Source organism: Pogona vitticeps, chromosome 2, assembly GCF_051106095.1.
Source record: "Pogona vitticeps strain Pit_001003342236 chromosome 2, PviZW2.1, whole genome shotgun sequence".
NCBI lineage: Eukaryota > Metazoa > Chordata > Lepidosauria > Squamata > Agamidae > Pogona > Pogona vitticeps.
Genome location: NC_135784.1, coordinates 127398978 through 127422338, shown reverse-complemented (window position 1 = coordinate 127422338; position 23361 = coordinate 127398978). Strand labels below are relative to the sequence as shown.

General features: G+C 44.3%; 2 protein-coding genes across 17 annotated transcripts in view; one reads left to right on the top strand and one right to left on the bottom strand.

Moving 5' to 3' along the window:
• The window catches only part of ARHGAP44 (Rho GTPase activating protein 44), a 128358-nt gene extending 126083 nt beyond the window's left edge, over positions 1-2275 (top strand). For all 13 annotated transcript variants that reach the window (XM_078385915.1, XM_072990398.2, XM_072990406.2 and 10 more), the window contains one exon: positions 608-2275. In XM_078385915.1, coding sequence (XP_078242041.1) covers positions 608-750 — 143 coding nt within the window. In that variant the 3' untranslated portion in view covers positions 751-2275. The remainder of the gene's footprint in view (positions 1-607) is intronic.
• A 3676-nt stretch (positions 2276-5951) lies between these two features.
• On the bottom strand, positions 5952-22194 carry LOC110084012 (testis-expressed protein 47). Of its 4 annotated transcripts, none has more exons than XM_078385922.1 (8): positions 21933-22194; positions 16594-16666; positions 13438-13544; positions 12079-12140; positions 9410-9623; positions 8660-8816; positions 7489-7551; positions 5952-6485 (listed from the first exon to the last, which is right to left on the bottom strand). In XM_078385922.1, the coding sequence occupies exons 1-7, from the start codon at positions 22044-22046 to the stop codon at positions 7514-7516; spliced, it is 765 nt and encodes a 254-aa protein (XP_078242048.1). In that variant the 5' UTR covers positions 22047-22194; the 3' UTR covers positions 5952-6485; positions 7489-7513. The 4 variants fall into 4 exon arrangements, with proteins under 4 accessions (XP_078242048.1, XP_072846497.2, XP_078242047.1 ...); XM_072990396.2 differs by lacking the exon at positions 21933-22194 and adding an exon at positions 18577-18813; XM_078385921.1 differs by lacking the exon at positions 7489-7551 and having other exon boundaries at positions 21933-22193.
• Positions 22195-23361: the final 1167 nt, after the last annotated feature.

Below are 23361 nucleotides of genomic sequence, written 5' to 3'. Positions count from 1 at the left end.
TACTAATCACGTCTTTTTAAGCTCTAGAATATTCCGAGAAGTCCTGCGGAGGCGCAATAAAACCCATTTGTGTGAATTCACAGAGGACCACTCGAAGAACTATGGTTACAGGTAAGTAACCTCTCTTTTTTCCCCCTGCCTGGTTGCCTGGAGATCCTCACTCACAACAGATGATCTGACAAACAGCAGTTTTAACAAGCCTTGCATTTCAAGTGAGGTTGCAGGGCATTTAATCTGAAACTGCAGGCTATATTGGCTAGCTTAGCAACAGATTCTGAGCCTGTGGTGGAGTTTTGAAGAATCACGTGAGATGGAGAGAGATATGCAGCCAAGCTGAAATGCAAGTGAGCCGTGGAAGCTTTTCAAGGAGGGTGACAGTTTCAGAGCATATCCAAGCCAAAGGTGCAACCCAAAGCTATATTATGACATCCCTTTTCTCGGGCATTAATAGGTTCCATGAATTGATATATCATCACTCAGTTGAAGTCAAAGCTTCAGCTGTTTTGCTAGTTTACTGGGGGGTGGGGGTGGGGGGGAAGGAGCTCAAGTTTGGCATGGAACAGTGTGGTAATCATGTCTCTCCCTGTATATCCTTGCCTGGTTGCAGATCTTGTCCATCTTGATATCCCTTCAATCCATGTAGAGGTTGATGCCACCGCGCTCCACCTGGACCCAGTGGGACAAGTCCAGAGACATCCAGTACCAGGAAAAATCAGTGCCGAGGAGGATTCAGAAAGCACTGCTCTATGACATGAAATCCCATCCTGCTTCCTCTAATGTTTTCTCTTGTACATATCGGTGCCCTGCAAACACGACCGAAGGAGATGTATCCAGAGACGTGGCCGGTGGGGGCAGAGGGTGGGGGTTGTTTCTTCTGGAGTTCCACTTGCCCAGCCACCTGCAGAAGACGGACAGCCCTGTGGGCCTGGTGCTATGCCTGTCTCTGTGGCAAAAGGACATGGCCAGTGCAATTTCTGTTTAATTTATTTTTCTCCTGTTTGTTTAGCCTTATCCAAATTTTGCCTTTTTGACGTGGTGCCTATTTATCTCCCTTACAAGCATTTCAACCCTTATTTTAAAAAAAATTAAAATTGGCTCCCTTGGCCCTATCTGGAGATGGAGGGACCTCTTTCTCTCTCTCTCTCTCTCCTGTAAATGAGCCAAGCAGTGGCACCCCATCCTGATTTGGAGGGGAAGGGGAGCCATTGAGGGTTGTCAGAGTTCTTTGTATCTGCAAGCCTCCAAAGGAAAGATCATTTGGCTTTTTTGTGATCTTTTATGATCTCATTCCCTCTGCTGTCAACTCTGCCCCTCTTCCCTTTCTCCCTTCCCTTCATTTGCTTGATTCCCTGTGATTGGCAGGGAGAAGCTCATGGAAAGGAATGAAAAAGGACTCTGGGGAAAATAAGAGCATTTTGCTGTAATCAGAAGTGGGAAGGGAGTGGGAAGTGTGACTTGAGGTGGGTGATGCCTCACTTATGTAGAGAAGTGGTTATTTGATTAGCAATAAAAATACTCCTAAGCACACTCCCTGCAGAGTGACATCAGTGGTGGGATCTGGGCCTATGGAGTCCCATGTTTATAAGCATCATGGGTTTATTCCTCTCCTATGGGTTCATGTCTTGATGGCAGGGAAGGAGAGATGAATTCAACCAACAGAACGTGCTTGTAGTAGCTGGATTGCAGCTCCCTGTAGTGTCAAGCCCAGGGTCCAAATGAGCCAGACAGAGCTCTCAGCTGTGCATGCAAAGAAAGATGTAACCTTTTATCCTTTTAAAAGAAATGAGATATATATATATATATCTGTCAAGATAGATATATATTTGTATATATAAAGTCTATAAATATATATATTTGGTTTGTTTGGGGCCACTCCATCTGAACGGGTGTACAAATGTACAATGTAAATTAAAATGCTTACAATTATTATTCTACACTCACACACCCTCAGATTCATGGTAAATATCGTCAAACTCCTCTCATTCAACAGCATTTTTGCAAATCTGGATGCTCTCGCTTTGCCACAGACTGTAATAATGTGTGTGTTTCATCATTCAGAATGAAAGAGGCAGGAAAACCAGTGCAGATTCTTGTTGAAAGTGGGGAAATGATCCAGCTGCTCTCCCCAATTCTACTCACTTGATGTTTTTTGCTGCTCAAACGGGGGGCGTGGATCTGACGTAGGGGAAGGTCTCCTGCATTTTCCATTTCCACCCAACCTTTCCAATTCCTGACTTATGGTGTCATTAAAGTACAATTAATTACTTTTGTGGTACCTCTGTTTCTCTTGTCTGTGCTTTACTTGGTCTCTTTATTTATTCAAAGCAAGAAATCTTCAGAAAGCAAATTAAAATAGTAAACATATCAATTCAAAACAACCCAAGGGGGGGAAAATATCTGTGTGTCCAGATGTATCATGGAAACCCTTTATAAATAGGAGTACAGTAGGGATATTATTAGTGGCTTGAGGTCTGTTTCTGGGCATGACTCACTATGTTGGCATTGACCTACAGAGCAGACATGGTCACTTTGTACTTCATATCCTGGGGATATGAATATGAACCATGGCACCACAGGTGCTGCTGTGGCCCAATTCCATCCCCCAGAACCAGCCAGATCTACTCACCAGGCTCCATGCAGTATAGCATGGCACTCTGCCGTCATCGTCATTCCAATCATAGAAGGAGGCCAGCTGGCACTTTCCCACCTCCCCATGCAGCCAACCACCGTGGCATAGAGATGGGACGGAATCTCCCTGCTCAGTTGATCAGTGATCAACTGCGTGCGGAGGCAGGGAAGTGTCAGCTGGGCTGCTCCTGCAATTGGCAGGACAAAAAGGGAGGGGGAGCACCATGCACAGCTCTGTGAGTGGACCGGACTGGTTCTGGGGGAGGGAATTGGCCTGCCATCCTCAAAATAGGAATGAGAAGTGCCCATGTCTACTACAAAGCCCTGAGTGGGCGCCTCTTGGCCTGCTTTGTCCCATCAGGATCGGCCTTGCAGCTGAGGTAATCATTAGAGGCCCTTTACTGATAGAGGTGGTATTAGAGAGAGGAAATGGGACTATCCAGAATGGTGATAATTGTGTTGCAGCTCCCATCAGGCCTCATCATCACAGCCAGCAGTGGGGGAGGGACTTGCAATTGAACCATATCTGGAGAGTCATACATTCTCCCCCTCCACTCAATATCTGTTAAGAAAATATTTTCCTCCAAGGGATAGATTCACTTTGCACTGCAGCTGCTGTTTTCACCCAGTAAGAGCAGATCATGAAGAATTTGCCCAAAGTTACATGTACACCTTCAGGCACTTATTGTATATATAGCTACCATTCATGGCTTATGTTGTCCCTGATTTAAATGTACTTGCATTATTATATATTATATTATATTATATTATACTATATTATATTATATGGATATAATACACTGGCCTGCATTACCCTCAGCCTGCACTTGAATGTAATCCTGTTAGGGTACAAGTGATTGTAGCCCCCTTTCTGTATCACCTGCTGCTCACTGCTTGAGCATTTCAATTGTGTTTAACTGAAAAACGAAGTATTGGGCCCAGTCCTATTGTGGATTTACAGTGACATAAGTATAATATGTAAATCACAGTGGCAAATTGCCATAAATGAATGAATTACTGATTACGTTTCTAGTTGTGCAGAAGTCACACACACAGCAGGCACACAACTAGGAGTGTGAGCAACAGCTTGTCAATTAGAGGCAGTTTGTCACTTCTGTTAATGCAATTACTGTACATGAATGCAGATGTAAATCCGCAATAGGATTCTGGCCACTATGCACCAGTGTAGGTACAGAGGCAGTAAGAGGGGGAACCTGGTGGAGTTGACTTGGGGATTCTGGGAGCTGTAGTCCAAAAACAACCTTTTCCGATTTGTGCTTAATTCTCCCTCTCCCATTGGAATGTGGCAGCCGCCCAGGACCCATCTGCTGCCCTGGTTCCACAGTGAATTCCTCCGTGTATGTAGTTCCATTCCCAAGTGCCGGTATTCCTCCTATCTCAGACAGAACCAGGCTCAAAACAGATAACTCATTAGTGTGAGAAGCAGCTGCAGTTCAGTAAAATACGTAGTAGTGATGGCTTTATGACTAGGGCCTGCATATCTGAAGCTAAAGGACACCAGAGGCAGGCTCCCTGGATGACTACTAGCAATGGGAGCTCTTTCCAGGCAGAGTTTCTCTGTGTCGCTGATATGCATCCCAAACCTTTGATGTCTCCTCACGCCTTGGATTTGGGCAAGGATTATAATCTAAATGGTTGCTACTATTGCCAGTCCCCACCATCACCACCAAGGATGGATTATGAATTACCTTGCAATTCGGGCATTGAATTGTGCTGCCTCCTTCCTTCCTTCTGGTGCAAGAGAGACAGTGGACCTTTCAGTGCCTCCCCCAAAGTGAGAGGAGGCTCCGGCAGTGGCTCAGGAGAAGGGCTTCTGTCTTAACTGTCTCTGCAAAGAAGCAGAAGGAGGTTCCAAAGGAGCAAGATGGAGCGGCTCGTGTGTCTTGTCTGCCTGACTTGTGTTGGCCCCGGCATAGGCAGCCACAGCAGCTTTCTGTGTTTGTTTGGGTGTGAAAGGAGCGCTTTAAAGAAAGGAAGAGGAACTATAAACCAGCTGCTCGGTGGAGCAGCTCAACTGTGACCCTGCACTGTGGCCTGACAGGTAAGCACTGCCCACCAGCGCCACTGCCTTTCCTCGCCGTGAGTTTTCCTAGAAATGATGGGAGAGAATGACAAAAGAAATGATGATTCTCACTCAGAACTGGAAAAAAAAAGTTTAATGTCAATCTCCAGACATTAAAGAGTTGCTTCTAATGGAAGTAGACCGAGGCACTTTTTTGGGATAGAATGAATGCAGTAGAGTTTTTAGAAATAAAATAAATTTGTCTCCTTTGGATGAAATGCAAGGCAGGTAGGACATGTCAGCTGCTATTGCAAAGTTATTCAAGAGCTCTTGCACAAAGATGGGCGTAAACTAGAGAGAGGGGTATTCATAGACGAATATCCCTGCACAGGTGGCGTTAATGAGGGTCCAGCCCCATGGGGTTGGGCGGTCCACTCGCCGATCTACCATGGACGCAGTGATTCTATGAACGGCGCCGGAGAGCGTGATCTGCTCACTACTCTTGGCAGGAGGCAGAAGGACAAGTCTCGCTGCAAAGTTGAAGACTGGCGAGCAGATCACACGCTGTGGCATCATTCATAGAACGGCACCGTCTGCGGCGGATGGGTGAGTGGCCCTTCTGGCCCTATGGGGCTGGACCCTCGTTAACACCACCTGTGTGGGGATATTTGTATATGGATACCCCCATCTCTAGCTTAAACCAGAAAACCGGCTCATGACTAACCACGAGATACCCCAACCCCCTGGAAAAATGAACCAGTTTGTGGTTTGTGCCTGGAGGCCCCTACCTGATTCTGGCCTCTGCTACCCTCCCGCTCCCTTCCTACTGTTCTGGTTGCCTCCCTACCTGCTCCTCCCACTACAACCCCCATCCTCAGAGGCAGCTGGCCCGGCTTCCCTGCCAGGAGCCAGGCCTGCTGCCTCTGAGCATGCACCCATTGTCCAGCTGATAGGTGGGCGCATGCACAGATGCACCTGGCTCCTGGCCAGGAAGCTGGTCCCACTGCTTCTGAGGATGGCAGTGGAGGAGGAGGCGGCAGGATCAGGTAAGGGAAGTTCAAGGTAAGGGAAGTGGCGGGAGCCATGGGAAAGAGGCAGGTGGGTATCCCCTTGGGCTGATCGAAGCAAAGGTATTTTTTTGCCTTGGCAAAATGGGATCCCCAAACCAAACCTTGAACTGAGCCCAGTTCATCTGTTCTTTTGGTTCACAGTTTGGTTCGTGCCCATCTCTACTCTTGGAAAAGATCTGGTTTGTAAAGGCATACGTGCTTCCCTCTGGTCATCTGCTCTTAAGAGTCTGCATGGGAGAATATCTTCAGGGATGATTAATGCAGCTTCAATGTATTCCATTACAGGAAAAGTTCTGTCTTTATAAGAATGATACCAGGTCACAGAAGTGCAGCTGTTTTGTCATGTTACACTGATGTTTGTATCCTGCAGCTTTAAGCAAGACGTGCACACAAACCCATGTTTTGCTTTGAAAACATGGTTGTACTATTAATTCTGGACTTGAATGGAGTCCAGGATTCCAGAGCAAATGCTACAGAGTTTCGTTCTTTTGTAAATAACCAGTGTGACAAATAATATAACATTTAAAAATCCAATCTGGCTTGCATTTCTTTTTCCCTTCCCAATCAATGATCATGGAAAAGCTCCTTTTTCACCACCAGTTTCTGTGTCAAAATTTTAGGGATGTGATGTCAGTTTTGTACCAGGAGCATCTTCCAGATGGAGCAGATGTGTTTCTTCCAGCGCCTCCTACTTCATGTGGCTCTCTTTATAGCAGCCCATTCAAGATGTGATTTTAAGCGCTCCAGCAAAGGCCACGTGATCTCTGTTTTGGCAATAGAAGAAAGAAAATGTTAGACCTCCAGTGCGGTACAGTGCTCCCCTGGATAGGTTGAATAATGTCTGTCTGGAGGTGTTTCTTGGTAAGAGAAGCATATTGCTGAAGACACCAAGATGCATCCACATCTGCGTCTGCAGGTCTCACCCCATCTTGTGAGTCAACTCCTGCTAATTCCAAACTGAACTGATGTCCAACAATATCTACAGCAGATATTGCATCCAATGTGGAAGGCTACATACGTAGAGGGTCTGCATGCACACAGTGGTGAGCAGGGGGCTAGCTGCCTCTGCAGGGTTTAGTCACGAGATAGCTGTGCATGCAGTGCTGAGCTTTGCCTAGCAGACAAGCTCCAGTCTGAGGTTTAGGATGAATCTGACAGCTCTGATAGAAGCAAGTTCCCAAACATATGGTCACATAAGAATTATAGTTACAAGGGAATAAATAGCTCAGTTCTCTTCCTTCCCCTGCTAAATATTTCAGAACAACGAGACACTTTATGAACTTGTGATGGCACAAAATGAACTCGCATCACATCCATCTCTGGGTTGCACAGGGTTGCATGTCCACACAAACTGATGCCTGTTGCAGGGCTGTGATATGTATTAAAATAAGATCCAAAAGCAACTACTCCGGGGTGGTGGTGGCAGGTAGGGCTGTTAATGTGCCAGGCAGGTAAAAGCTGTTGTGTTAGTCTAATCTAGCAGCCAAGGAGCTGCAACTACTCATGCACTGAAAAATGCTGTGCATGTGCCAGCATGCATAGGGGCTGCTTCCAGATGTGGCTTTTGCAGTGCTATCGTGCTGCTGCTTTCATGAAGGCTTTTGGAAGAACTGGATCTCATCATCATCACTTGGCAGCTCTCCCAACTATTCCCATTCTTTTTGTCCATCTTTTTTTCATTACCAAACAAGACTTGTTAAGAAAATGAAAAGGCAGAATAGCTGCACAGTCCTCTGGAAGCAGCCTATATGATTTGTGGTACTGTACCTTTCTGTAGCATGTGAGGAGCCATTTAGGCTGATGTTGGATCCTCACTTCGAAACACAAGCCCTTCAACCAAAACAAGGGCCATGTGAATTGCAGCACAGACTTACTTCAACTTGAATTCTGCTAAACGTTAAAAAAAAATCTGTGTTTCTCTTTGCAAGATGTGTGTTGTGTGTGTGTATGCACACATGTGCAAAAATCATTCTTGGGTCATAAGGCCCTAATCACTTCTCTCTGCAGTGTTCTATTATAGTGGGAAAAATTAGTAACAGCTCAATTTAATCTCTTAATTTAGACATCCTCTGAAATAACTTCTGATAAATCTAACATGAAGAGATAAAAACTGGGTTACAGTGTTGATTCTTTCTATTGCACCATGTGGTACAGTGCCAAACAGTTGAGATATAATGCACCAAGCCTTCATCTGGCCATGGCAGATATCATAAGCAAAGAGACATGGGGTTTTCATTCTTCCATCAGTGCCTTGGGAGCAACTTAAAGAATCCACCTTTGCCCTTCAGGCTGCTCTCACATTTCAACCGAGTGGGGTGTGTTGAATGCTACAGCCCTTTGAAAACCTTTCTGAAAGCAGGACCTCTTGAACACAGTAAGCCTTCTTGGCATTCTGCTATCTCCAATGTATTACCCCATGTCAACATCTCAGCAGGTGTACCTCCACCATTTGCATTATTTGGGAGTCCTGAAAGCACTTCCGGATCCAGAGACTAAATAGGTTTAAAGATCACACACAGCTGTTTTATAGGTTATTGTTCACCTTGATGCTCAGCATATAGCAGAAGCTTATTTCCAAAATAATACTGAAATTAAGAAGCATTTTTCTGTTGTAATGCCTGTAATACAGAAGCAACCTATAGCTATATGGGAGGTCGGATGTGGAATAAGTCCTTATTTTACTGCTCATCTTTCTCTGGGTGTCTATACTGCCTTTCCTAGGCATTTTAGCAGGAAGAACCAACTTGTAATTGCCTTCAAGGTAAACGTAGGAACTGCTATCCTGATGTCATCCTTCCTTCCCACCAAACTAAGCCGGTTGTATTTATGTTGTGACTTTTCTGCAGTGATTCCCTGATCCCCTTTAAGTCAGCGTACCACCCAGAAGCCTGGCTCCACCTCTGACCTCCCTGCCAAGCCTCCTGTGGGTAGCCCGTACCTGAATCCATCAGGATATTCAGAGGAGAATCAAACAAATCCAGGTACTGAGCCGGACTCAGCAACTCCTCACTTGCCAGCAGGTAGTGAAGGGTGTCCTGAGGAATGATCAGCTCTGGTACCTTTTCTACGATAGCATCTGGGAGGTTTTTGGGACTCTGAATATCAGTGAATAAGAAAATAATCAGGTAAATCCAACAGTCCAACACTACAGCAAGATCTGAACATGGCCACCTACACACTCTCTTTTTTGCTGATGTATCTAGTTTTATAGATTTTGGGCTGATTAGCAGATAATGAAATGGGAAAAACAGGACATATAAGACCAGACACCTTTTTGCCCTGTATTTCTTAATGGGTAAGGTGTGGAACTGCAAGCAAATGGGCCCAAGAAGCCGTGATATGACAAGGCTGATCCCTCGTAGAGTAAGAGACAAAGCTTAGATAAGTTACTTTTTAGACTTTTAACATCCAGACTTCTTCTCTCATTAGGAGCCTGTCTGGATATTATGGTCTTTGGAAGAGACCCTCTTGAAAATAACCCTCTCCCATAGAAGCCTCCTTGATGGGCACTTGAGGGAGAGATTTCTACTGAACTGTTCCCAGATGTTGGACACCAAGTTGGAAAAGCTGAGTTTAATGCATTAAAGTTTAGGACAGCACTGAGTCTTCTAAATCCTAAATTAAGAATAGTGATTACAGAGTAGGTTGAGTGTCAACCTCAATTGGGAAACCAGTTGAGGCACTGTACCTTAGGATACTTCAACAGATGCTTGCCAAGACAGAGGAGTGCTGTGAGGCACTCAGAGATAAGAGCATCCACTGATTCTTCATGGGGTGTGTGAAGTATATTATAGTCCTGGTGTCTCTCTGGCATCGCCAGCACCTTGTAGTTCCATTGCTGGAAGAGACGGGAAGGGAGATTGTGGGACATTACGAGGATCTTGGCATCCAGGACTAACACCCTGAAATAGACCAAGAAGTCAGGGGTCAGAATGGATATCACTTCATATAGAATTTGAGGGGAGAATACTGTGAGGCAGGGCATTTCTTGTCATGGCAGAAGGCAAGGAAGGAAACACTTTTCCTGCACAACAGCAGGAGGGGTAACCTGAGTGAGAATCACTTCAAAAATTCACAGTATGTATGTGGTAGGCTAGATATTGATAAACAAAGAATCAAGGAATACCTTATTACCTTGAATGAGTTCACATCTCCAGGGTTGGATGAACTGCATCCAAGGGTATTGAAAGAATTGGCTGAAGAGCTCCCAGAACCTCTGTCCATTATTTTCTTGAAATAATGGGAAATGGGTGAGGTGCCAGATGATTGGAGGAGGGCTAATGTTGTCCCTATTTTCAAGGGGGGGGAGAGGGTAGGAATATGGGAATTACAGACCAATCGGCCTGACATCAATCCCAGAAAAAAATCTGGAACAGGTTGTAAAGTGGTCACTATGCAAACACCTAGAAAACAAAGTAGTAATAACTAGAAACCAACACGAATTTGTCAAGAACAATCCTGCCAGATGAGGGAATGCTGTAGACATAGTATATCTTGACTTCAGCAAAGCATTTGACAAAGTGCCTCATGATATTCTGATTAGCAAGTTAACTCGGTGTGGAATGGATAGAACAGCTGTCAGGTGGATACACAGATGACTACATAATCGTACTCAGAGGGTGATGATTAATGGCTCCTTCTCAAACTGGGAGGAGGTAACAAGTGGGGTACTTCAGGGCTCAGTCCTGGGCCCTGTGTTCTTCAACATTTTTATTAATGAACTGGATGAGAGGATGCAAGGAATGCTAATGACACAAAATTGGGTGGAATAGCTAACATCCTGGAAGACAGAAACAAAATTCAAAATGATCTTGATAGGCTTGAGCTCTGTCCTGAAAACAACAGAATGAAATTCAACAGAGGTGAGCGCAAAGTACTGCACCTAGGGGAAAAAAACCAAATGCACAGTTACAAGATGGGGGATACCTGGCTCAGCAATACTATGAGCAAGGAGGATCTTGGAGTCATACAAACTGGATATGAGCCAACAGTGTGATGTGGCTTAAAAAAAGGCAAATGCTATTTTAGGCTGCATTATCAGAAGTATGGTTTCCAAATCCCACAAGGTACTAGTTCCCCTCAATTTGGCCCTGATTAGGTTTCATCTTGAGCACTGTGTCCAGTTCTGAATACTGCACTGCAAGAAGGATGCCAACAAATTGGAACAAGTTCAGAGGAGGGCAACAAGGATTATCAGAGTACTAGAAACCAAGCCTTGTGAGGAAAGACTGAAAAAAATGGGCTTGTTTAGCCTTGAGAAAAGAAGACAGTGGGGAGATAAAATAGCACTTTTCAAATACTTGAAAGACTGTGATACAGAGGAGGAGCAGGATCTGTTCTTGATCATCCCAGAGTGCAGGACATGCAACAGTGGGCTCAAGTTACAGGAAGCCAGAATTTGGTTGAATATCAGGAAAAGTTTTCTAACTGTTAGAGCAGTATGACAATGGCACCAATTACCTCTACAGGTGGTGAGGGCTCCAACACTGGAGGCATTCAGGCAAAATGTACACAACCACCTGGCAGATATCCTTTGAATTGTATTCCTGCACTGAGCAAGGGGTTGGACTTGATGGCCTTATAGGCCCCTTCCAACTTTATGATTCTATGGTAGTTCGGTGGTTTAAGAATCTGGTTGCAAAGCTAGAAACTGGAAGTTCAATTACCCACTGAGCCTCCTGTGAGTAGAGCCAGCCTGTGCAGCCTTGGGCAAGCTGCACAATCTCAGAGAACCCCCAGAAGAAAAGAACGTGATGGCACATTATTATTATTTTTTATTAGAGCCACAAACTCTATGAATAGGGAAAGGAACTAATAATACACAAGCATCAAGGAAATTGGTACATTCTTGTTAGCCTTGAAAAGCTGACAGCAATTCAGACCTAAGTGTTGCAGCCTCCTCTGAAAGGGCCTGTAAAGTCCTAATATCTTTAGCCTTCTGCTTTCTCATGACAGATTCCCACATATAAATGTATCACATTTACACCCATCAGTGATTCAGGGCTAGCGGGAAAAGTAGCCATTCCGATACTGCTGCATTCCAGTTCCCATCATTCCCAGGCATCTTGACCACGAGTGGAAGATAGAAGAAATAGTATTTAATCCTTTTGTGGAAGGCTGAAGAATTCCCCAGTCCTGTTGTCTACAGTTCTACAGACCACAGTGGCCAAAGGCACACACACACACCCACAGACACACACACCCTGGTCAGACAAAAAAGAGCCAGAATTTGCTGGAGGCAGATGGGCTGGGTCTCTTCAGCACTGGCAACCAGAAATGATGAGGTTCAGTCCTGCCCCCCACAAGCTCAATAAGCTCTAGTGTGTTGGCAATACCTTGTGAATTAGATCCGCTTACCTCTGCTGCTGCTCCATGTCTCTTAAGTCTCGCAGGACAGAGTAAAGCACGTCACTGGATGACTGAAAGGAAATCAACAAGTCTAGCTTTGAGCACAAAAACGAAACCGCACGGGACTGCTTGGTGAACCAAATGAAAGTACATTCTGCAGTGTCTGTATCCCCCAACATCCCCACCAACTGGGCATCCTTAAAAGAAAAAGAGAGGATCGCATTAAGGGACAAGGGGGCTCCCTCTCACTGAAGCAGCTGTTTTCAAATACACCACGACTTCCATCCTTGCAGCACCGTCAGCACTCTGTGCTTCAGAGGAGGGGGCCGATGGGATTAGGGAGGAGCCCAATGGAGGGGCCTCAGGACTCGTACTTCAGCCCAACCGTCAGTTTCCATGGGAGCCATAACAATCCAAGCAGGCTTTTGGGCTGAGGGTGGAGAGTGAGCAAGCCATGTTGCGGAAGCAGCAGAAGCAAGCTTTAAAAAAAAGGGGGGGTAGTAACACTGGCTGTGGAAACATCTCAGAACTATTGAGTTAACCACAGAGCTCCAGCGCCCTCAGCACAGGCCTTTTTATCACCATGGTGACAGAGAGTGCCAGGCTGACCTGAGAAACCATGGCTGACAATAGGGAAGACTCCCGTTGGTGAAGATGCTGAGTAGCAAGGGAGAGACTGACTACCCTTAAACCTTTTCCCCATCATTGTCTCTATAAAGTCATGTGTCAGATACACTTACTGCAGCTGCCTGCATTTTATTTTGGGCCCACATAACCACCCTTGTCCCACTCTTCGAGTCAGCTGCCAGAGCCTGAATAAAGCAGAGGGTGCACAGAAGTGCTAGGCACACCGGTGAAAGGGGTATAAATATTAGTGGAATTACACAAATCTAAGAGGTTTGGATGGGAGGGACTTGGGCTGAATGTCTACCACTTAGAGTAGCCAAGCGTTTCCTGCTCCACCTCAATCCCTTTCTCTCTCTTTTTAAAAAAACTCAACCAGGTTCTGTGTCAGTTTAGCAATGTGTCTATTATAGACAGGTTAATAAAGGCAGTGTTCTGCCTGTTTAAGTAACCAGTCAGTTACTGAAGCCAATAATGAAGCTAACCAGTTAAGATATTATGCTATGCAACAAGTGAATTTCTTTTGTTCTTATTCTGACATATATGAAGACTTGTAAGTAAAAGAAATACATTTGTATTCTTTCCCAACTCCAGAATCTCTGACTGAATATATTGGGACTATGCATGCCAGTGAGTGGCATCCCATTATTTTTCATATATTCAAAGAACTTCTCTCTGTGTTGCACACACAGAGAGGGTGGGGAGGGAGGGAGGGAGAGAGGGAGAGAGAGAGTGAGTGCTCACCTCCAATATATGCACAACATATTTGGGGTACAGCAGAAGCAAGCCTGTGATCTCCTCAGCATGGTAATGATAGCGCTGCAGGCGCACAAACAGCTCTTCCCAATATTCTGAGGAGAAATAAGGCACACATGAAGGGGTGCTGTTATAACCCACCAAACATGAACACACTGGGCACATCTTGGTATTGACACTATGTCGCTGTTTGACTGCTCTGTTTGCCTACATTGTCTCACCTCACCTCACCTGGTTCTAGGCAAACTAAACTCATCTTTTGCAGTGGAAACAAAGCATGGGTGAAACAATCAGAGCAGCACCCAAGCAGAGAACACAATATCCCTATCCTTATAGGCCCCTCCCAACTCCATTGTTCTATGATTCTACATTTAGATTCCTGCAATGAGCAAAGGGTTGGACTCAGTGGCCTTCTGCAGTGGTTCCCAAACATTTTTGACTTGTGGCTCCCTTCACTTACTGGCTGCGGCTCCCCAGTACAATAGGACTGCCATATCCACAAGATCAATACCCACAGTTTCACTTATCCGCTGCTAGAAAATAATAAAATAATAAAATTTAAAAACCTGAAAACCTAGACATCCATCTTCCCAAGGAGCATTACCATGACTGGCCACTAGATGGAATGAGAGACCATACGATATACTGGTGAATTAATGAAACTCCTTCAAGGCGTGACTTGGGGAAGAGAGCCAGCAGGGAACTCTCCCCTGCAAATAGGAGAAGAGGAAACCCAGTCCTTTGGCAAGAGTGGGACAGGGTTCCCTCTCTCCACCATGCACAGGCACCAGAGAAATTGCAAGTAAGTGCTGTATGATACTTTGAGGGGGGGGGGAGAGAAGGAAGGGGGAAGGATGAGAGGATTCCATGGCATCCCTGGATGGGATTTCTGGAACACGCACACCCCAGCGCTACAGTGCACATTGGCTTTGTATGTCCCTTCCCACTCTTTCAGTCTATTATTGTATTATTCTATTCTATTAATTTGTACGCCTCAACATATGAAGTTCTTCATTCAAAGCAGAGTTGCAAGACTGTCAAAGGTGACATTTTTGGAAATGAAAAGACTCCAGTTATTCTAGACGGCAATAATGCTTTTTTTTTTTTTTTTTGTATTTCTCTTGTCTTTTCTGATGTTTATTTTTAAGTTTGCAAGAGTGGCCAATTTGTTTGAGTGGCAGGTTATAGGATGCATTTATACTTCCTTCAATCTTCTTGGATAGCAAGCAAACATCAAAAGACACACTGCTTGTTAAATCTCTGATAAGCAATGTTTCTACAGATGCTAGAACAAGGAGATGCCATCCAAGGTCACAATGATGTTATTTCCAGGCAGGATAAGGTATTTTGATGAACAGCACATACTGTAGAGATTTGTTTAGAATTACTGCTATAGAACCACCTTCTTGTCAGCGGTCGTAGGAGCATTGGCAGATGGCAATGAGGACTGCAAGTAGATAAGCCTCATTTTGTCAACTGAGAACAGGTATATATGTGCAGCTCATTTCAGAAAGAACTGGAGAAGGAGAAAGCAACATGGACATCAATTGAACAGATTTATGCTGGGCGGTTTAATTTCTTTGGTGTAACAGAACTTCATTTTAAAATTTCCATGTGTGTCAAAGCTATGACTGCTTCAGGCAATCAGTTATCTTGTTTACATTTTAGCATGCAGTTAAAATACTTTCTTTTAACTGTATTTTTTTATGACCACAAGTTTTTACATATTTGGAGAGATTGTTTTCTTTTATATAAAATATAAAGTAAATAAAATATGTAAAATAACATCTGCTTGGCTGATACAATTCCCCCCCTCAAAAAATAGTAGAATAAAAGGACAAAATATCTAAAGAGAGAATTACTTCTGCCTGAGGGATCTATAACCTCTTCTTCTGCCCGGAACGGGGATGAAGCATTTATACAAGGATCCCTAGATGAATGTTTATTTTAAAACAAGAAATCTCAAGTTTCATGGAAACAAGAAAATTCTCCCCTGTGGAGAGGAAAGTCTGCCATGGGGGAAAAATTACAGGCTTTCCTGAACCCTTAGAGTTCACAGCTGAGGATGGGGAAAACGTTGGAACCTCTAATCTGCTAGCGCCACACTTAAAGTAAATTCCATTTGGAATTTGATCATTTCAACGTTTGCATGTTGAGCACAAGGCCTGAAGAAGGTAAGGTATCTCAACTGAATGCACTTCATGAGTCTTCAGAGCACTGCACTCAGTACACTAAGAGCTAAGCAATGCCCAGAGGTGAGGATGCTGGGGGCAAGGCTTACATGCACACCTGCTTCCCCTCCAAAAACACAGCCCTTCACGTGGTCAAGGGAATGCTGGAAAGGAGCTAATGTCAGCAACATTTTTTCCAATGTCTGCAGCATTACCGATCTCTATAGTGCACAAAGATAAATTCATGTTATGTTTCTGTGACTTGGCGAAGGTCTAAGATATTTTACTTTTGAAGCAAAAACAACAGTGCTGTTACCCTCCCTCCCAAGAGCAAAAAAACGGTTGTATGGATAGCTGAATCTTTCTGGAATAATGGGAGAAAGCAGTTGAGCTTAGGTGGGCACCTGGTTCTCTCCTTCCATTCTTGGCTGCCCCTCCCAGCAACTGCTGCTGAGGCAACTAAGTTCATTCAAAAGTGTTGTTTGCTCCAAGCTTCTTCTGTGTTAGACAAAATACAGGCGCCAGACTCCTGTTGGCATATATGGAGCATAAGAGCCCTGAGCCAGAGTGCTTCATGTTTCTCCCAGCAGTCTCCAGTTACACAAACCAGAGGGCACCTCAATGAAAGCAATAGGGATTTCTGCTTGTATAAAGGGTTTAGTACAGTATATTGCTGCTTGCACATCAGCAGGGAAAGAGGAACAGCATTCGTAATAATCCGATCTGCGTGGAATTAACAAGCAACATGACACTGCTGAGAGAAAAGGCTTTCCTTACACTTCTGTGCTCTTGTATTCCCTCTGTCATCTGAAACTTTGCACTCACTGCCAGCCCAGTCAGCCATGTGATATGATATAAGTTCAACAAAGTCTGCAGACCCTGTCACTCATCGGTCCCATCCTATTCTAAAACCTTGTGCCATTCATTTAGAAAAGTTTGTTTTGAAGAAGCCAACAGTAAACATTTATCTTACGTGCTAAATCCCTTTTGTCAGCCAGGTCTGGTGAGATCTTGGCCAGGAAGATCAACCTGTGCAGGAAAGACTTCTAGAGAAAGAAAACAGCCACACAAAAAAAGACAAAGAAAAAAAGGAAAGAAAAGAAAAAAGAAGAAAAAAGAATGCCCCATTGGCACTTGAAGATGGTAGCTGTTCGACACGGAACATTATCAAACGAGTACAGTTTCCATACAGAACAGAGGTAAACTTGGCATGTTTTAAGGTAACATTATATTATAGTAATTTTTTTTTGTTTGTTTATTGAATATTGATCTGGAACAGGAAAAATATATGTCTTCTTCAGTGTCCTTTAACAGCCATTTTCCAAGCTGTGGCCAATAACAGTTCTTTGTTCACTCAGCCATGTTTTTGCACAGACCAAAATTAAAATAAGTAGCAGATTGCTTCACCTTCAGAATAAAGTCTGTTCTGAACCAAGATTATTCTGGTAAATCAGCCTGATACATCTGTAATACTTGAACACTTTGTGATAATCTACAGTCCATTCTTCTCTTAAAGTAAGGTGACCAGAATTCAAGGAGGACTGGCTTCCTGTACCATCATCCGTTCCTGAGGAAAAGATATTTCAGCAGGTGCTGTTTTTAAAGAAAGGGCACCAGCTGAGATTTCATTTGGCACACTAATTGTCCAATGTGTTGATTTTATTATCAGCATTAAAGGGGATAAGATGAAATAAATAAAAATGTGGGGAAAAGACCCACATTTATCAGTAAGCCTGTCCTTTTGGAATTCTGGTCACTCTACCTTAGGGACACAATTTCCTTCCCAAGTCCTTGCTAGATGCTTCTTACAATAGAATTATGCATTACAGTTTGGACTTCATTCTTTATTACACGTCCATACTTACACTGAGACTCTAATTAAAGCTACTACACCACAAATCATTGGTTCAAAAGCAATGCAACTCCTTTTCTTTCAGTCCTGTGCTGTCCTTTTATTTGCTCTCTACCCATAACAAAGAGCCTGTCACAACTCTCTTCCTTTGCAGAAATACCTGCTTCTGCTGTTTTTGATGTGGGTGTGGGGTGTGTAGGACATACCCTTGCTCTTTCACAGTGGAAGACACAAACATCTTCTATTCTGACAAACCCCTTCTGTCCTTAAAGCCTTTCATTCACACAACCTAATCCCATGTACGTTTGCTCAAAAAGAGATCTTTCTGAATGCCCACATAGAAGACAGCACTGGAAATGGGGATTTAATTTGGGGATCTTGCTAAATTATCACTTTTTGACTTCCTCTGGGAAGAGGGAAAGAAACCTCTATACAGGAGGAGGGTGTTAATGAACAGGGACACAATGGCTCAAAGCATCACAACAGCAAAGATGAAAGGCACAACAGCGGTCTCTAGCATGGAGGTCCTATTTTCACCAGGGTGAGAGGTGCACTGTATAGAAATTAAATTTCAAAGATGAAGGCTTCTTACCCCTCAGTGCCCTTACCTGAAATGTGTTCTGGGGAGCAGCCAAGCAGTCCTATACAAAGCAGACTTCAGGGTACAAAAATGTGCAGCGGGCAGGTGCCTCGTTGGTGGCCAAGACTGAGGGACTCTTGCTAAAGAACAATATGTTGCTTACCTGTAACTGTGGCTTTTTGAGGGGTCACCTGTCAAGTCACACAACTGGCCACAACCCCAAGCGTGTGCTCTGCAGAGACCTCAGTGAAGGAATATATATTCAATTGAATCTGAATCCTCTTTGCTGACAGCACACTTGTCCAACCACAGTACCTTACCTCAAAATGGCTGGGAGAGGGGTCTCTCTCTCCAGCCCTCATCTCAGACAAGGAACTCTTCTGCATTTACTTCCAGCTATTACTGCCCAGTTCTAGCTCATAGTCACTGCTGATCCATGACTCATCCAGGGGGCCCCCTCTCTGCATTTCCAGCCCCAGCAAAGATCAAACAGGAGCATGCCATCCCTGGTCTGAAACACTTACTGCCTCCCCTTCGCCACTGCCTTTTGGCCTCTCATGAAGGAGGTGATCAAGAAGGTTTGTCCTCCCTTCCTCAGACGGTGTTGCTTCTTGCCTCTCCCACATCTCTGTGGCCATCCCAGAACTACCCATCGTTGAGGTGCCTACGATGAGTCCTGATACTGCCGTCAAGCTTCTACAACCCTGCTCGTGGGAGGTGGAGCTTGTGGCACCATGAATACATCAAAGGAGCCATCTTTGCTGGGTAAGGTTACAGCTTTCAACTGACCGTCAGGCAATGTTCCAGGCATACAAAGCTGTTTGTTGACAAATTGTGTTTCTTGGTGTCTTAGAAGCTGTGCTAGGCAGTTGGTCACTTGGCTTTCAGAGCTGCATTGTTCTTTAGTATTTGTTGCTGGTAGGCTTGCCGGATGGCATAGTTGCTGCCCAGGCAACATTTGACATCTAAGGATAGCATCCCAGACCTGACCTTAGCATGGCATTTCTTAAAGACAGGCAGGCATTCAGCTGGGATGCTGGCAGAGATCCACATTATGCTATATATTCCTGCCTCTTTTGTTTGTCTGACAAAGAACAGCGGACAATGGCAAGGGATGCCAATAATGCATATGTGTAGTAAATGAATAGCATCATAAAACTGGTTCATAAGCAGGTCTGGCTGCTAGCTGTCCACAAGTCATGATTCTCCAGTGACAAAGTCATGTTTCAATGCACAGGAAATACTAAGGCAATGACCTACACTGAAGGATCTTTTCAGACAGGTGCACAAGTGTCCCTCTATCCTTCTCGCCTCCCCATGTTTCTGGACAGCAGCCTTCTGCACACGGGTATCCTCCAGAGAGAAGATTACAACTCTCAGCATCCCAGTCCAAATTGCACACTGGCTGGGGAGACTGTGGGGCTGAAGTCCATCAAATCTAGAGGGCACCAGGTGGGGGATGACTGTCTTAGAACGTGCCAGCGCTGTGGTGCCTTATTTGAATGCTAGTTGTGTTGTACAAGAATGTTACCACCCCATCCAAACATCCAAGTGCAACTCCTAGCATTTTTGCCACTTTTAAGAGACTTCATACATACACATAAACAGCGGCCAGGCTTTCAGTTGTTCCCCCATTTCCCCCCCTCATTCTATCATATATTACTGCTAGATTTTTAAAAATGACTTCTATGGTGACTGGGTGAGCGGCACCTGTCAAATTTGATTTGATGAATGCTTGTCCCTTATATTGCTCTGGTGAACACATCAAAGGGTGAGAAATAAAATCTTCTGGGCACCCTTGTGTTCAAAGACATACAATTTCCAATCCAGATTTTGAAACAACAACAACAAAAACCCCACAGATGCCAGCAGATGTGACTTAAGTTTGCTAGAAAACCAAAAAGGCCACCCTTTGCTTATCCACCAAGGAAGAAGAGGAAAGTGACACCAAATCTGAAGAGGTCATTATAATTTGGTTCACATGTCCAGACAGCAAAGAAGAGTTGGACATGATTGCTGGAGAAGATGGCATAATCTATGACTTTCTGTAATTCCAGTGGCTATGGAGCTGAATTGTGAGATGTTCTGTCTTGCTGGATAGCTCAGCAGTTTAGATATCCAGTCGCGTAGGCAGAGGATGGGAATTTGACTCCCTACTGTTTTTCTTGGGGGAAGAGCCAGTCTGTGTGGCCTTGGGCAAGCTGCAGTCCCAGGATGCCCCCAGAAGGGAATGGTAAACCACTTTTGAGTGTTCTCTACCTGGAAAACCCTGAGAAGGGTTGCTAAAAGTCAGAACTGCTTTGATGGCATGTGATTATTATTTCGGGTTGAATTAATCTCCATAATTTGGGGTTCCTGGGATTCCCTGAAACTTGTGTTTTCTAACCAACATTTCCTCTCCTCCACCTTCAGCTTTCCCTACCCCAGCCCCTCTAATATCCCTCTTCCAACATCAGATTTGTGCTTTCCACCAGTGCTTCCTTGTTTTGATACGCCCCTCCTATTTTGATACTGAAGCAACAGAGAATAAATTCTAAAGAAAAAGCAAGATTAAGCAGATGTATCTGATAGACAAGGGCATTGCCAGCAGTTAAAGAAAATGGTCAACATCAGCAAGAGGTGAATTAACATTTGTTATACTTCCGCAGATGCATGCATAACTCCTTTTTAAAGTAACTGGAGTAGGTACCACAAAAAAAAGGAAGCTTCAGGAAGGAAGTGCTCTACAGCTTATTCAGTGCTGCAGGAAGTGGAGGATTTGGGAGGCATATTCCAGCCCCAAATTCTACATAAAAAAGCCCAGTACTGGCATGTGACATCTCCAGCAGACACCTAAGACATGCTAGATGGACACTCCCCTCTTGTGACTGCTATAGCTTACTACCTTCTGATGGCTGACAAAGAAGCTAAAAGATTCTTCAAGGCTATGTTGGTCAGGAATCTTTAAGAGATCATTTTAAAGAGAAGTTACTCCCTTAGAATCTCCCTTTGGTTTGGACTATACATTCACTGCAGCTCTGATTCTTGGGTGGCCATGTAGTATTAAGCATGTCCATGACAGCTCCTTAGCATCACCTTGTGATAACATAATGCTTAACTTTACACATTTCCGTCTTTCTGTGTATTGTGTTAGAGGTTGTTCAGTTTTTTGACTGAAAAAAAGAGAGAGAAAAGAATGGCATTTTTATGGCTGAGGCCAGTGCATTCCATGTATAATTGTCCCATGCTTTTTTTACTGTTTTTTCCCCATTATTTTTTCTTAGTGGGGGAAAATATATTAAGGGGAATATGATAGATGTTTGGATGCAGTTATTTTATCTATTGATCAACAGTGCTTTTGAGCCAGTCCAGAGACTAGAGTCCTTTCTTTTAAAAAGGAAGGGGGGAAGAAAGAAAAGGAAGAGGGAAAATGATCCGCTAAGAGGTGCCCCAGGTGTGTATGGTTTTAATGCTCCTTTGCTTCACACCTTCCTAAGCAGTCTTTATCTGCCCTTGTAGATGACAAATATTCCAAGCATGCAGTTTTAAACCCTGAAAATGGCCCACTAGGCTGACTATGCTTTGTTCAGAGGCAATAAGAGAAGTGATGGCCAGCAAATAACCTGTACAGAACAGGCCTAAGCAACACATTGTCAGAAAACGGCAAAATGTCCAGATTAGGCTTCAGCTAAACTAACTTGTCTCATCACAAGTAACAAACTGGGTCCAAGGCTGTTCACATTCAGAGTTCTTTTCCATGCAGAGAACGGAGTCCTCTAAGCTCCTGAAAAGCTAGACGTGGTGCCAGCGCTGGGTAATCGGAACACACGGCCATCCTTTGAAAGTATGTTTCCTGCCCTTGGAAATAGTTCTCCCACATCCCACTCACCCCAGCACAAACCTTCCCGTCCTCTCTCTGTCTCTCCACCTGCAGCTCATACATGGAACGCCTCTCTTCAAAGGTGAAATCATCTGTCTGGTATAAAAAACTGCTGGCTGCCGGGGAGGACGCCATAGCTTGCACTGCTGCTGCTGCAGTTGCTAGGCAATGGCTTAACAAAAAGAGCCCCCAGGGACTGGGAGATCGCTTTCTTCATCCTCCGCCCGCCCCCCTCAACAAAGCTCAGCCAGCAATCGTTAAGACCACAAACTGTTGCATGGTTGACCAGCTCATGCCTGCTAGGTGAATGAATCCAAAGCCTAACTCTCATTTATATAGAGGAACTTCTTCTTAGGAGTCCAAGAAATGAGGTCTAGTGACAGCCTTCTCTTCCAAGATCTTGTAGCAGGAAAAAAAACAATTAGAATATCCAGTTAGTAGCTTCATGCATGGCTATAAAACTACACAGCTACATTCCCTCATACTTTTTTTTTTTTTTTAAATCCTGCACACCATCATGACACAACCCAAGATTTCTGGAGTCTCCCACAACTCATGCTGTGTCAGTGTTGTCCCTTCCAGACATTCTCTCTTGACTCCCTACAACCCGCTTCCTTCCTTTGCGTTTCAATGAAACCGTAGTCGCCCAAATCACCAGCAATCTTCATCCCCATTCTCTTTAATTGACTTCAATACCCTTGATCCACTCCATGTTTAGTGACAATTAGCTTATTTTGTTCCCAAATCATTCATTCATTTTTTTCCCTACATAGACATTCTTTCTCTATTTCTAACCCAGCTCCACTGCAATCCCCGGAGGGTCAGTCCTTGGTCTCTGTGACTGTTGTTTCACCACTGTCTCTGGGAGACTTCCTCACAGGCCTGGGCTTTGTACACCACCTATAAGGTGATCATACCCCAAACCCCTCTTTTCCAGAACTCTTTCCTACTCTTCCATATCCAAATGCTTGTCTGGTATTTCCCATCATCTATGTTCTCATTGTCTCATGTTCGACACATTGAAGACTAAGCCAATCATCTTTCCTCCACACTGTATTTATTGTCAGGTACATCCCACATCCAGTCATTAAGAAATGAAGCCATGGCTTTATCTTGGTCTCCTCTACTTCTTTTGGTTCTTATATTTAATCTCCCACCCCCTACACTTCCATCTACGACAGTGTGAAAATTTAATACTGTTCTGCCTTGTTGATGAAAGCATAAAAACTTGTGGATGATGGTTCATGTTCTAGTAATTGTGTGTCGACTACTGCAACCTTCTCTGTGGTCTTCTCGTTTCTTAGTTTTGCTTCTTCACATCTAACCAAAACTGAGACCCCCATAAGCCCTCTCTGGAGCCCAGTCCAAATTCATTGTTCTTGCCTTCAAAGGCCTCCATATTCTTTCCATTTCTTCACCTTCATATCGGCTCCCTTCTACTGACCATCAC

What these genes read in the sequence shown, in the direction of transcription:
- LOC110084012 (XM_072990395.2), bottom strand. Translation starts at nt 18,705, where the DNA reads ATGGGTAGTTCTGGGATGGCCACAGAGATGTGGGAGAGGCAAGAAGCA. An exon ending in GCAGTGGCGAAGGGGAGGCA is followed by an intron (nt 16,667 to 18,576) that starts GTAAGTGTTTCA and finishes TTCTTTCTCTAG; the next exon opens with AAGTCTTTCCTGCACAGGTT. An exon ending in GAATATCCTGATGGATTCAG is followed by an intron (nt 6,486 to 8,659) that starts GTACGGGCTACC and finishes TTGCCAAAACAG; the next exon opens with AGATCACGTGGCCTTTGCTG.